General features: G+C 38.1%; 1 protein-coding gene across 1 annotated transcript; it reads right to left on the reverse strand.

Moving 5' to 3' along the window:
- Positions 1-1,800: 1,800 nt before the first annotated feature.
- LOC128548065 (28S ribosomal protein S33, mitochondrial-like) lies at positions 1,801-15,229 on the reverse strand. The gene is made up of 3 exons (XM_053522420.1): positions 15,120-15,229; positions 6,080-6,310; positions 1,801-2,287 (listed from the first exon to the last, which is right to left on the reverse strand). The coding sequence occupies exons 2-3, from the start codon at positions 6,289-6,291 to the stop codon at positions 2,176-2,178; spliced, it is 324 nt and encodes a 107-aa protein (XP_053378395.1). The 5' UTR covers positions 6,292-6,310; positions 15,120-15,229; the 3' UTR covers positions 1,801-2,175.
- Between the last annotated feature and the right edge of the window lie 731 nt (positions 15,230-15,960).

Here is a 15,960-nt window from a genome sequence, read left to right on the forward strand (position 1 = left end):
AACTGTGGTTGGAGATGCATTACAAGATGGTAATTTAATCAAGCAAGTTCTCAAAAAGTAAACAAAATATGAAAATACAATTTATTTCAGATATTGCTATTCAGGTCTTTCTGAAACCTAGACAGGGATATAATTTATCAAGTAACAGTTGTTGTTTGAAACAACACTTCAGCGAGTGAGTTGGTTTTTTCAACACACAGCTGCAAAAAAGTCTTATACAGCAGAGTTGTATTGAAAACAAAACACTGAAGTTGTGAAAATACATTCAAATGACAACAAGTCTTGAATCGTCATTACATGTACCTGGAATGCAATTATAAACTAGAAGTTGATTTTGTAGAAAAGCGCATGTCTCCCTCAATGCATAGTCGTTTAGGCAAGAAGTCAATAGGGGACACTAGGAGCGAAAGTCAAAGAGACGCTGATGGTTGGCTGCAACAGGGATCATCTACTTGGCTTGTCAAATCATCCCACTAAGTTTCAACATTCTGGGCCTAGCAGTTCTCAAGTTATGAATTGGAAACGGTTTTCCATGTTCAGGTCCCTGTGACCTTGACCTATGATCAAATGACCCTAAAAGTATTAGGGGTCATCTACTCTGCATGTCCAATCACCCTATTAAGTTTCAACACTCTTGGTCAAGTGGTTCTCAAGTTATTGATTGGAAAGTGTTTTCTATGTTCAGCCTCCTGTGACCTTTGATTGAGTGACCCCAAAAACAATACGGATCATCTACTTTGTAAGTCCTAACACCCTATGAAGTTTGAAGGTTCTAGGTCAAATGGTTCTCAAGTTATTGAACGGAAATGGATATCATTCTCTATCTGCTACAACCTTGACCTTTAATAGTGACCCAAAAATCAATAGGGGTCATCCACTCTGCATGTCCAATCATCCTATGAAGTTTAAACATTCTGGGTCAAGTGGTTCTCAAGTTACTGACCGGAAATGGTTTTCCATGTTCAGGCCCCTGTGACCTTGACCTTTAATAGAGTGACCCCAAAATCAATAGGGGTCATCTATTCTGCATGTCCAATCATCCTATGAAGTTTCAACATCCTGGGTCAAGTGGTTCTCCAGTTACTAATGGGAAATGGTTTTCCATGTTCTGGCCCCTGTGACCTTGACCTTTAATAGAGTGATCCCAAAATCAATAGGGGTCATCTACTCTGCATGTCCAATCATCCTATGAAGTTTCAACATTCTGGGTCAAGTGGTTCTCGAGTTCCTGACCGAAAATGGTTTTCCATGTTCAGGCCCCTATGACCTTGACCTTTAACAGAATGACCCCAAAATCAATAGGGGTCTTCTACTCTGCATGACCAATCATCCTATGAAGTTTCAACATTCTGGGTCAAGCGATTCTCAAGTTATTGACTGGAAATGGTTTTCCATGTTCAGGCCCCTGTGACTTTGACCTTTAATAGAATGACCCCAAAATCAATAGGGGTCATCTACTTTGCATGTCAAATCATCCTTTGAAGTTTCAACATTCTGGGTGAAGCGGTTCTCAAGTTATTGATCAGAAATGGTTTTCCATGTTCAGGTCCCTGTGACCTTGACCTTTGATGGAGTGACCCCAAAAACAATACAGGTTGTCTACTCCATAAGCCCTGCCATCCTATGAAGTTTGAAGGTTCTAGGTCAAATGGTTCTCCAGTTATTGATCTGAAATGAAGTGTGACGGACAGACAGGGCAAAAACAATATGTCTCCCCCAGCGGGGGGAAGACATAAATACCTAACTAAGGCACTAGTGGGTTAAATTATGCTGAAATCACAAACAGAAAGAAAATGGAAAAACATTCTTCAATTCTCATTTAATCAACGAGTCTTACAAATACATATAACCCGTTTATATCTTTATTTACATTTTTAAAAAAAGGAACTGTATAAAGCACAAGTAAATACAGTCACTAACTAAACAATCATACAATCACATCTTTCCCATCAAAACTTTCCCATGATACTTTCCAATGTTTAAACTTGACGGTTTCAAGACAGAAGAAATGTACCTTCAACAACTTTCTCAGCAATATATGATGTCCTTATTCAACTTCAGGTTTATCCTAATAATCTAGGGAAAGGTTCCAGCCTCAACCACTTTATGACAGTTCAGTAGATGATCACTCTAAGACAAGAATATGTTTATCACAAAAGCAGCACCTGTTATTTTTTATTTTCCTTCGCCCTCCTTTTTCCCCCGGAGATGATAGGGCACATATTCATTTTTCCCTCTAGCCTCTCGTCTTTTTCTCATTTCATCTTTAAAATCTTCATGTTCATCCCTGAAAAGAAAATGTACCAATTAATTATTCTTATGGGACATTCAGTCATATACTTTAGTTTTAAACATTATTTTATTTCTAACTAGAGCTATCACTAAAGGTGATGAATGTACCCCCATGCATGCACTGACACAGTACACTGCAATTTGACACACACAAGACTGCATAATTATGTGGACTGTATGTATATAGCCTGTATGTATACAGTATAGTAACAAAAAACAAAGTCCCATAACTATGCAGAATATTTATCTAAAAGAATGTAACATGCACCATGCACAACTAGGGTTGGTACTGATCACTTGTGTGAAGTTTCATTAAATTGTGTGCAAGGGTTTGGTAGATTAGGCACGCACAAGATTGCACATGCAGACTGTATGTACATAGTATGTTAACAAGAAACAAAGTCCCATAACTCTGCAATTTTTGTCGCTGAAAGAACCTAACATGCCCCATGCACAACTATTGTTGTTACTGATTAGTTGTGTGAAGTTTCATTAAATTGTATCAAGGGGATGAGGAGAGATGGTGTGCACAAGATTGTGTCTATGTATATAGTATAGTCACAAAAAAACAAAGTCCCATAACTCTGCAAATTTTTTTTTCTGAAAGAACCTTACATGCCCATGCACAACTACTGTTGTTACTGATCACTTGTGTGAAGTTTCATTAAATTGTGTCAAGGGGATGAGGAGAGATGGTGTGCACAAGATTGTGTATATGTATATAGTATAGTAACAAAAAAACAAAGTCCCATAACTCTGCAATTTTTTTTTCTAAAAGAACCTAACATGCCCCATGCACAACTACTGTTGGTACTGATCACTTGTGTGAAGTTTCATTAAATTGTGTCAAGGGGATGAGGAGAGATGGTGCGCACAAGATTGTGTCTATGTATATAGTATAGTAAAAAAAAAACAAAGTCCCATAACTCTGCAAATTTTTTTTTCTAAAAGAACCTAACATGCCCCATGCACAACTACTGTTGGTACTGATCACTTGTGTGAAGTTTCATAAAATTCTGTCAAGGGGATAAGGAGAGATGGCGCACACAAGATTGCATCTACGGACAGACGACCAGACGGACAGACAGACAGACAGACGGACAGACAGACAACCTGAAACCAGTATACCCCCCCTTACAACTTTGTTGTCGGGGGGTACAATAATGCAGATATAAGCACTTATGCAAGCTACTATCAGAGCACCAGTAACAGTTATGTCCCATACAATTTGTCTTGTCATGACAGATTGACAACTTCAAGCAGGTAGAAAAAGGTGAATTTGGTACATGTACAAACAAGAGCTGTTGGAGGACAGCAACGCTCGACTATTCAACAGCCTTGTCAACTGAATGAAGACAAAAGTCGAAAACGTGATATAATCTTGTAACAAGAGGACCATGATGGTCCTGAATCGCTCACCTGTTCCCACATGACCCAGTTTTGAACTGAGTATGACGTTGTTTTTTCTATTATTTGACATAGTGACCTAGTTTTTGAGCTCCAGTGACCCAGTTTTGAACCTGACCTAGATATCATCAAGATAAAAATTCTGACCAATTTTCATGAAGATCCATTGAAAAATATGGCCTCTAGAGAGGTCACAAGGTTTTTTTATCATTTGACCTACTGACCTAGTTATTGACCGCACGTGACCCAGTTTCGAACTTGACCTAGATATCATCAAGGTGAACATTCTGACCAATTTTCATGAAGATCCATTTGAAAGTATGGCCTCTAGAGAGGTCACAAGGATTTTCTATTTTTAGACCTACTGACCTAGTTTTTGACCGCAGTTGACCCAGTTTCAAACTTGAACTAGATATCATCAAGATAAACTATCAGACCAACTTTCATACAGATCCCATGAAAAATATGGCCTCTAGAGAGGTCACAAGGTTTTTTTTATTATTTGACCTACTGACCTAGTTATTGACTGCATGTGACCCAGTTTCGAACTTGACCTAGATATCATCAAGGTGAACATTCTGAACAATTTTCATGAAGATCCATTTGAAAGTATGGCCTCTAGAGAGGTCACAAGGTTTTTCTATTTTTAGACCTACTGACCTAGATTTTGACCACAGTTGACCCAGTTTCGAACCTGACCTAGATATCATCAAGATGAACATTCAGACCAACTTTCCTACAGATCCCATGAAAAATACAGCCTCTAGAGAGGTCACATGGTTTTTTTTATTACTTGACCTATTGACCTAGTTATTGACCGCATGTGTCCCAGTTTCAAAGCTGACCTAGATATCATCAAGGTGAACATTCTGACCAATTTTCATGAAGATCCATTCAAAAGTATGGCCTCTAGAGAGGTCACAAGGTTTTTCTATTTTTAGACCTACTGACCTAGTTTTTGACCAAATGTGACCCAGTTTCAAATTTGACCTAGATATCATCAAGGTGAACATCCAGACCAACTTTCATAAAGATATCTTGAAAAATATGGCCTCTAGAGAGGTCACAATGTTTTTCTATTATCTGACCTACTGATCTAGTTTTTGATAGCACGTGACCCGGTTTCAAACATGATCTAGATATCATCAAGTTGAACATTCTGACCAATTTTCATGAAGATCTTGTGAAAAATGTGGCCTCTAGAGAGGTCACAAGGTTTTTCTATCTTTAGACCTACTGACCTAGTTTTTGACCGCACGTGATCCAGTTTCGAACTTGACCTAGATATCATCAAGGTGAACATTCTGACCAATTTTCATAAAGACCCCATGAAAAATGTGACCTCTAGAGTGGTCACAAGCACAAGTTTACGACAGACGGACTGACGGACGACGGACGCTGCGCGATCACAAAAGCTCACCTTGTCACTTTGTGACAGGTGAGCTAAAAATGCACAACAGAGTTATGGAACCTGCACAGTGCATATCAGCTTATGACAGTGGACAAGTGTGTGAAGTTCCAATCCATTCCCATTAGTCTGTACTGAGATACCAGCTTACACACAAAACCTTAACCAAAAATTTCTAAGTCGAAAAAGGGGCAAAATTTTGTAAAAATGCGAAGTAGAGTTATGGACCCTGTACATTACATGTCAGAACATGACAGTGAACAAGTATGTGAAGTTTCAATCCATTCCCATAAGTGGGAACTGAGATACCAGCTTACATACAAATACTGAACCAAATATTGCCAAGTCAAAAAGGGGCATAATTTTGTAAAAAAGCAAAACAGAGTTATGAAACCTGTGCATATAAGTCAGTTCTTCACAGTGAATAAGTGTGTGAAGTTAGATACCAGCTTCAATACAAAAACTTAACCAAATCGGGACACTGGTGTAGACACCGACGCCGACGAATGGATAAGTCCATTATAGCAGTAACTTTTCTTTGAACAGTCGAGCTAAAAATTATGCTGCGTTTCATTCATCAAAGTACTGATTAACTGGATGTCATGCAGAAATCTGACATCATGATTCACGTATTATAGCTCTGATACCAGTCTGCGTCTCAACCGTTGTTTGTTGCAAAACATACAGAAATGGACCATCTTTGTTAAACTGGCTATCAAAACAAGTCCTGTTAAAATTTTAAACAGAACAAATAGTTATCTTATTTCTAATAGAAATAAGCACTTATGCAAGCTACCATCAGAGCTTCAGTAACACTTATGTCCCATACAATTTGTCTTGTCATTACAGATTGACAAGCAGGTAGAAAAAGGTGAATATGGTACATGTACAAAAAAGGCAAAGCCGTTATAAAGTCATTCAATATGCTAAAAAATACAAACATTTTCCTTAAAATATCTTCTCTAAACCCACCTGAATAAACCATGAGCTCTAAGGCCGTCCATAAGTTGTTTTAATTCTCTGTGACGAGGATAATAATCCACAATATTTGGATCTAAATGTGCCGGCTTTCCAGAAAATATTTTTACCACTCTCATAGATTTCGTATCTGTCGGTCTAGCAACCTCTCCAAATATTCTGGCAGAGAGCCTTGCCATACGCTGGGCATACTTGGATGATGACATATTTCAAGTCCTTATAATTCTGAAAAATTAAATAAAACACACATTACTCAGGTCTGAAAAATCATTGTTTCTGATTACAATACTACAAAATATAATTTCACACTGAACAAGAACTTGTAAAAAGGATATGCCACCCCTCCCCCATCTCCACATGAAAGCCTATATTGTAAGAAACTGGGCTTGTAACTTTTAGCATGCTTTGACCTGATGAACCCCTGACAATAGATGATCATCATGATAAGGTTATGATCTTTGTATTTTCTCCTGTAGGTTTACTTTATATCAAAAGATTCTGCTAATTTTTGACATATTCATGAAGGTATTTATTTATTTATTTATTTGGGTTTTACGGCGCACCAACACAGTATAGGTTATATCCTTCATGAGTATGTAATACTACCACCTAAGAAATGATAATAAAGTACTCAAATTTATTTATATTCATAACTCTGTTAAACTACCAGAAAAGTAAGGTGGTATGTGAATAATGAGACATTAAATGTAAAAGCACTGACACTTAGAGGTCTTACCCCCCTCCCCTCTCTCTGCCCCTGCCAAATATTGGCCAATATTTTTAGTCTTTTAAAAAATACTGAGCACATGTCTCAAACATTGAATATATTTTGTTACAAAATCAACATGTTTTAAAAAATTACCATTTACTATCAATGCAAAAACATGAGCTGTCTGTTGACAGCACGCTCGACTATTCAAAGAATTGAAGTAAGTATGGGGTCTAAATATAATCAGAGATTTTCAAAGAAAAGAAGGAAAAAAGATAAGACAAACGATGTACCTGTATTTGTGGAACTGGACAAGTCTTGCACTATATGGCAATGTGTAACTTATTATTAAACTAATTTCTATGTCAAAAAAGCGCCATAACTGAGCCAAATTCCTTGTCCTACATGTAGTTATGTAGTCTTGCCTACATATGGAGACTATGATGGTAAAAAAAATGGTCAAAGTTTCAAAGCCATACAAATGTATGTCAAACAGTTTAGATAAAATATAGACTTGTGCAAAAACTGAACCAGTACCCTAGTCCAAACAAGAGCACCGCCTTGCGGGTGCTGACGCTCATCTGACTTTTTTTTGTATAATAGAAATATTGTCCTACCCATGATTTTCTAAGTCTAAAAAGGGCCATCATTCTTGCAAAAAGCAGGATAGAGTTATGTTTCTTGATGTACAGTGTCCACTTATGATGGTGAAAAACTGTTGCAAGTTTTAAAGCGATAGCTTTGATAGTTTATGAGAAAAGTTGACTTAAACATAATACTCAACCAAGAAAATGATTTTCTAAGTCCAAAAGGGGCAATAATTATTGCAAAAAGCAGGATGGAGTTATGTTGCTTGCTGTACAGGGTCAGCTTATGATGGTGAACAAGTGTTGCAAGTTTCAAAGTAAAAGCTTTGATAGTTTAAGAGAAAAAGATGACCTAAACATAAAACTTAATCAAGAAATCTGATATTTTCTAAGTCTAAAAGGGGCCATAAATCTTGCAAAAAGCAGGATGGAGTTATGTATCTTGCTGTACAGGGTCAGCTTATGATGGTGAACAAGTGTTGCAAGTTTCAAAGCAATAGCTTTGATAATTTAAGAGAAAAAGTTGACCTAAACATAAAATTTAACCAAGAAATCTGATATTTTCTAAGTCCAAAGGGGCAATAATTATTGCAAAAAGCAGGATGGAGTTATGTTGCTTGCTGTACAGGGTCAGCTTATGATGTTGAACAAGTGTTGCAAGTTTCAAAGCAATAGCTTTGATAGTTTAAGAGAAAAAGTTGACCTAAACACAAGAGCACCGCCTTGCGGGTGCTGACGCTCATCTGATTTTTTTTGTATAATAGAAATATTGTCCTACCCATGATTTTCTAAGTCTAAAAAGGGCCATCATTCTTGCAAAAAGCAGGATGGAGTTATGTTTCTTGATGTATAGTGTCAGCTTATGATGGTGAAAAACTGTTGCAAGTTTTAAAGCAATAGCTTTGATAGTTTATGAGAAGTTGACTTAAACATAATACTCAACCAAGAAAATGATTTTCTAAGTCCAAAAGGGGCAATAATTATTGCAAAAAGCAGGATGGAGTTATGTTGCTTGCTGTACAGGGTCAGCTTATGATGGTGAACAAGTGTTCCAAGTTTCAAAGCAATAGCTTTGATAGTTTAAGAGAAAAAATTGACCTAAACATAAAAATTAACCAAGAAATCTGGTATTTTCTAAGTCCAAAAGGGGCCATAAATCTTGCAAAAAGCAGGATGGAGTTATGTTTCTTGCTGTACAGGGTCAGCTTATGATGGTGAAAAACTGTTGCAAGTTTTAAAGCAATAGCTTTGATAGTTTAGGAGAAAAGCTGACCTAAACATAAAACTTAACCAAGAAAACTGATTTTCTAAGTACAAAAAGGGGCAATAATTCTTGCAAAAAACAGGATGGAGTTATGTTTCTTGATGTACAGGGTCTGCTTATGATGGTGAACAAGCATTCCAAGTTTCAAAGCAATAGCTTTGATAGTTTAGGAGAAAAGTTGACCTAAACATAAAACTTAACCAAGAAATCTGATATTTTCTAAGTCCAAAAGGGGCCATAAATCTTGCAAAAAGCATGATGGAGTTATGTTTCTTGCTATACAGGGTCAGCTTATGATGGTGAACAAGTATTCCAAGTTTCAAAGCAATAGCTTTGATAGTTTAGGAGAAAAGCTGACCTAAACATAAAACTTAACCAGGCAACGCCGACGCCGACAACCGCTCAAGTGATGACAATAACTCATCATTTTTTTTCAAAAAATCAGATGAGCTAATAAAACTTAACCAAGAAATCTGATATTTACTAAGTCCAAAAGGGACCACAAATCTTGCAAAAAGCAGGATGGAGTTATGTTTCTTGCTGTACAGGGTCAGCTTATGATGGTGAACAAGTGTTGCAAGTTTCAAAGCAATAGCTATGATAGTTTAGGATAAAAGCTGACCTAAACATAAAACTTAACCAAGAAAACTGATTTTCTAAGTCCAAAAGGGGCAATAATTCTTGCAAAAAGCAAGATGGAGTTATGTTTCTTGATGTACAGGGTCTGCTTATGATGGTGAACAAGTATTCCAAGTTTCAAAGCAATAGCTTTGATAGTTTAGGAGAAAAATTGACCTAAACATAAAACTTAACCAAGAAATCTGATATTTTCTAAGTACAAAAGGGGCCATAAATCTTGCAAAAAGCAAGATGGAGTTATGTTTCTTGCTATACAGGGTCAGCTTATGATGGTGAACAAGTATTCCAAGTTTCAAAGCAATAGCTTTGCTAGTTTAGGAGAAAAGCTGACCTAAACATAAAACTTAACCAGGCAACGCCGACGCAGACGCCGACGCCCGCTCAGGTGATGACAATAACTCATCATTTTTTTTCAAAAAATCAGATGAGCTAAAAAGGCCATAATTCAGCCAAATATTTTTGACATAGTTACATACCCTTGACTACAGATGGAGATCATGACAATGAACAAATGTTCAAAGTTTCAAAGCCACATGTCACAAACGTGGACTTGTATGGAAAAGTGAACCAATTTCCAAGTCCAAAAAGGGCAATAATTCAGCCAAAATACTTGACAGAGTTATGTACTCTTGCATACAGATACAGACTGTTAAAATAAACATGTGTTCAAAGTTTCAAAGCCACATGTCAAAAGGTTTTGCGAAAATGTGGACTGGTATGAAAACCTCAGCCAAGGTGTGACACCGACGCCAACACCGTGGTGAGTAGGATAGCTCTACTTATATTTATTTTTCGAAAAGTCAAGCTTAAAAGTAAAGATAACTTACTTTGAGCATTTCAACACAAATTGCTTGTCCAGAAATACGAGAATTGATCCGAGCTTGGTTGGTGCTGCAATTCACCAACAGAGCCGAGACACAGACGATATCATCAATGATTTACTATAATAAAAATACTCACCTTCGATGTCATCTACCGCGATGGCCTAGAGGTCTAAGGTGCTGGATAATAACATCGCACATTTTTTGTCAGGGCCGTGGGTTTGCTCAAAATTAAGGGAGATTTTTTTTTTCAAATGAAATTTGTATTTTTTTGTTTTCTTTTTAATGATAACAAAGCAGTCTGAAAGACAGCTGAATCCCCCGCCACTGGTATGGATAGTGAATGGGTAAACCTTTGACCTTGAGCTGTGACCTTGACCTTGAACTGACAAGGCTGACCTATGAATTCTGCACATCATCTAGATGAGGTGATCATTTGACCCAAGTTTCATGAAAATCCTAAAAGGGGTTTAGGAGAAACAGAGCTGAAACCTTTGACCTTGAGTTGTGACCTTGACCTTGAGTTGACATGGCTGACTCATGAGTTCTTGATGAGGTGGTTTAATGTAAATCCTTCAAGGGGTTTAGGAGATACAGAATGAACACAAAATGGAAGGCTCAAACCTTTGACCTTGAGTTGTGACCTTGACCTTGAGCCGACATGGCTGACTCATGGGTTCTGCATATCGTCTTGATGAGGTGATCATTTGATTAAAGTTTCATGATTATCCTTCAAGGGGTTTAGGAGATACAGAGCGGACACAAAATGGAAAGCTCAAACCTTTGACCTCAAGTTGTGACCTTGACATTGAACCGACATGGCTGACTCATGGGTTCTGCACATCATCTTGATGAGACGATCATTTGACCCAAGTTTCATGAAAATCCTTCAAGGGGTTTAGGAGATACAGAGCGGACACAAAATGTTACGGAAGGACGGAAGACGGAAGGAATATTCCTGTAACCCCCCACCACTTGTGGCGGGGGAATAAAAATAATGTATTCAAGAAAAAAAAAGGTTGCCCACAGCAGGGAGCGAACCTACGGCCCTGACAAATGTGCAATGTTTTTTTCCAGCATCTTAGAACTCTCAGCCATCACGTCAGATGACTTCAAAGGCAAGCATTTTTATTATAACCACTGATGATATTGTCTTGTGTCTCGGTTCTGTTGGTAAATTTGACTGCCCAATATAACCAAGCTTGGATCAATTCTCGTATTCCTTGAACAAGCAATTGTGTTGAAACGCTTAGAGCAAGTGAAATGTGTCGTTTATCTTTTACTGCTTAAAACATGTTGAATTTGTAACAAAACATATTCAATGTTTGATACATAATTATGCTCAGTGTGTTTTAAAAAGACTAAAAAATACTGTGGCGGAGAAGGGAGTAGGGTTTGACCTCCAAGTAGTCAAAATAATTCAACATTTAGATTGTTTTACATTTGTTACGGGGCAATCTAAATGTTAAAACTTTGAAGGACCAAAATAATGGAGAATAAATCACAGTACACATGCAGTCATGTAAAGTTATTGGTTTTATCGCTAGTACATAGGCTGTGTAGACGCGGTAAAATTCGTAACTTTGGAAATTATTTGATAATTTTTATATAAATCAATGAGGAATTTAATCCCCTTTTGATACATGTAAGTTTCAGAAGCTCATCTTCTGATCAAAAGAAATTTCTAGACTTAAAGCATCTAGTGCGGAAAAAGGTCAAAGAGGTTTATAGCCAGTATCTTGAGCACATCCTAAACCTGAATAACACTAATGCCTCACTCCCAAATAAACCAAATACTAAGAAACTGTACTCGTTTATTAAACACTCGAGACAGGAATCTTCCTCTATCCTCCCCTTAAGTATGAAAATAAACTCCATCTAGATGATCAAGCTAAGGCAACAGTACTGAACAAACAGTTTCAGTCTGTTTTTAGCCCCAAATCACCACTAAACCTCGCCTCGCTCAGTAAAATGAAACTAACCCCAGATGGAAATTCAGTCCCTACTATGCCAGATATTAGGATAGGTACAAATGGTATTGAGAAACTTCTCAGCAACCTGAACCCCCATAAGGCCAGTGGTCCTGACAATATCAAGCCTATAATACTTAAAACACTCTCTGTAGAACTATCTCCCATCCTTGAGGTCATATTCCAGAAATCCCTGGAGGAAGGTTCACTTCCATCCCAGTGGAAATCCGCAAATGTTGCCCCCATTTTTAAAAAAGGTGATAGGTCAAATCCAGTAAATTATAGGCCAATGTCATTAACATGTGTCCTATGCAAAGTTCTTGAACACATTGTTTCCTCATCAATTGTTAAGCACTTCACCAACCATGGTATTCTGTATGACCTACAGCATGGATTTAGGGGAAAAAGGTCATGCGTTACTCAGTTAGTTATGTTTGTAAATGATCTGGTCACCTCAGTCTACAATAAGAAACAAGTAGATCTTATACTTCTAGATTTTAATAAGGCTTTCGACAAGGTTAGCCATGAAAAAGTCCTACTAAAAATGCATGAATATGGAGTCAGAGGTAACACACTAAGATGGGTCAAAGGCTTCTTAGATAATAGGATCCAATCAGTAGTCCTAAATGGCACTACCTCTGATGCCTTCCCAGTATCATCAGGTGTCCCGCAGGGGTCTGTACTTGGTCCCCTGCTCTTCCTAGCTTACATAAATGACCTCCCACAAAACATCAGCTCCAAAGTCCGTCTGTTTGCAGATGACATGGCAATATATCTAACACTGTCGTCTGCAGACCAATCTGTCACTCTCCAAAATGACCTAAAACTTCTAGAAAAGTGGGAGTTGGAGTGGGATATGGAGTTCAACCCCTCCAAGTGTCAAGTGATCCACGCCACTAGAAGGAAACATCCTATCCCTACCCAGTATTACCTACATGGAGTCCAACTTGAATCGGTCAGCTCCGCTAAATACCTAGGCAAGGATATCTCAAATGACCTATCATGGGACAATCACATAAATAGGTCAACCAAAAAAGCTAACCAAACCCTAGGGTTCTTACGAAGAAACATTAAGGTCAAATCCCAACCCATTAAGACCATTGCTTACCAGACTCTAGTCCGACCCCAGCTTGAATATGCCTCTGAGGTATGGTCGCCCCACACCCTAACCCAGTTAGACCAAATTGAAAGCGTCCAAAGGAGAGCCGCCCATTAGATCAAGACTGACTACGGCCGTACTTCTAGTGTAACAGATATGCTACACTCCCTAAACCTTCGTCAACTGGATTTAAGGCGTAGAGATTCTAGGTTATCACTCTTCTATAAGATTCATCATGATCTTGTTGCTATCCCAATCGTAGATTACCTTACCCCAATGACCCGATGTGCCCGCCATGGCCATTCCCTAAGTTACAGGTTAATTACTGCAACCACCGACTATTACAAATTTTCTTATTTTCCGAGAACGGTGTACCATTGGAACCAACTTCCCCCCAGTGTCGCCCACCTCCCTACCCTAGAGCAGTTCAGTGCCGCAGTTTGCAGCCTTGAACATGTCTCACGCTAGTTATCCCGCCAACTCAAGTTTTAACCTTTTATTTCACCTAAGTTTTTTTTTTTTAGTTTCTTCCACTCTAAATTTTTATCTCTATATTCATTGGCGTAGGAGCAGGGGGGCCAGCGGGGGCAGGCCCCCCCCCCCCCCAAAGCTAGGAGAGGGGGGGCCAAAATATAGTTTGGCCCCCCGAATATTTTGGAAAAGAGATATAAATTGCAGTCTAATATAACATTTACTTAGCATCATATAATTCTTTTCAACCTGATTTCTGATTTGCATTTGGCCTTCCCTTGTATTCTGACTAAAAATGTCTCTTTCCGTAGTGTGAGTACTGAAATCTGTACGCGCCACGCCAAGAATCGTTTACATTTTATAAAAATAATATATCATTGAGCGCAATCACTACAGTTCCGGTTTGAGCGTCTGCAAAATCAATGAAGGCCTAACTATTAAGCCTGTTTACGCATGTAAACGTTATGTATTTTTTTGTTTTTCATTGTCCATTCAAGGGAAATAATATTTCCACAACTTTATACCACAATTAGACAAATGCAGTGCTAATTGATTGTATGTCCAGGGCTTCAACAGAAGAATGTAAAAAAAATGGCACACTTAATTAGAACAATACATAATATGACTGATTAAGACAGTTCAGTGCCTAGTCGTATGTGTATCATCAGAATAACTCAATGATTGCTAAAACATAAAGGTTTGCGGGGCCTATGGCCCAATTAACCAATTAATCCCTGTACAAGGCTTTGAGGCTTTGTCACGAATAATGCACTGAGGATACCTTGTCGCTAACCACGCCCCCCTCCCCCCACAAACCGCCGGTAGAAAAGGTTTGGCCCCCCCAAAGTTAAACTCGCTCCTACGCCCATGATATTCTTTCTCTTTATGATTTTGATGCGCAAAACGTCTACGTCCCCGCAAGGGGTTCAACGGTTATGAAAGATAGAAGATAGTTTTATTTGAATTTATGGCCAATTTGTGACATGATCAGCATTTATTGAGGATGATATGAAGCAATGAAAATTTTATTGGAAATTTCCTCCACTATTTTGGTCTTTCGAGTGTTTGACGTGAGTGGAGATATTTCCCATATGAAAAATTTTTCTCAATATTTCCTAGGATCGATTCAAATTAGACCTCTAGACCTCCAAGTGTCTGTGCAAGAGCGGATGTGGAGAACAAATTGTGCAAAAATTTCAAATAGGAAGAACTCGCTTTAATCATCTATAATATATTTCTGGAATTGTTGCCTTTCTTAGTGGCTTTCTATTTCTACACTTTTCGCATTTTCTAAAGTACAAGACTATCCAAATTTAATGTTGTCCGATTACACTTCTTTTACAAAGATGAACAACCGTACTGATAATGTAGATACGCAGGTTTACTGAATAAAAAAAAAGCAAACAATTATTTCATTCACGTGGATTTTAATCCAATGAATAGAAATATTGTAGAAATAAAGTTGAAATCATACACATATTTTTTTCAATGTCAATGTTGTTGTTGTCAATGCCGCACGTGTCCTACTTTTTCCGATATCCGGAACCCGGAAGCTCTGAATGGTTGTAATAAATTATACATCTGTTTAATTCTGGCACTGTTCTGTTCTGTTCTGAGATGTCCACCGTTGACTTTAAAGATGCGCCCAAACTACGTTGGTAGAGATGATGATATCACTATTGGTGATCCACCAAGTTACAAAGACTAGGCGTCAATCCACAGGTCACTTTTTGGGTCAAGTCCTTCCTTCAGAGTCGTACTCAGCAGGTTGTCGTCGAAGGTCACAATTCAGACAATCTCCCCGTCCTCTCTGGTGTCCCACAAGGCTCGGTCCTCGGACCTTGCCTCTTCCTCTCATACATAAATGATCTGCCTGAAAGTGTTAAAGGCAAGGTGAGGCTGTTCGCAGATGATACAATAGTCTATGTTACGGTTAAATCAAACAGTGATGCCCAAGCCCTACAGCAAGACCTTTTCAGTCTCGAAACCTGGGAGTCTGATTGGTCCATGGAATTCAATCCAGATAAGTATGAAGTCCTAAGAATCAGTCGCAAAAGAAACCCTGAAATATTCCCTTATAAGCTGCATGACATCGAGTTAAAATCGGCTGATTCTGCCAAATTTTTAGGCGTAACCATTAGTAAAGACCTATCATGGACCAATCATATCAATAATGTAACATCAAAAGCAAAAAATTCCCTAAGATTCCTCAAACGTAATGTCAAAACCCCAAATAAAAAAGTCAAAGAGGTTGCATATAAAACCTATGTTAGACCCCAGTTAGAGTACTGTTCCACCATATGGCATCCATGGCA

The sequence above is a fragment of the Mercenaria mercenaria genome, chromosome 13 (assembly GCF_021730395.1).
Source record: "Mercenaria mercenaria strain notata chromosome 13, MADL_Memer_1, whole genome shotgun sequence".
Lineage (NCBI taxonomy): Eukaryota > Metazoa > Mollusca > Bivalvia > Venerida > Veneridae > Mercenaria > Mercenaria mercenaria.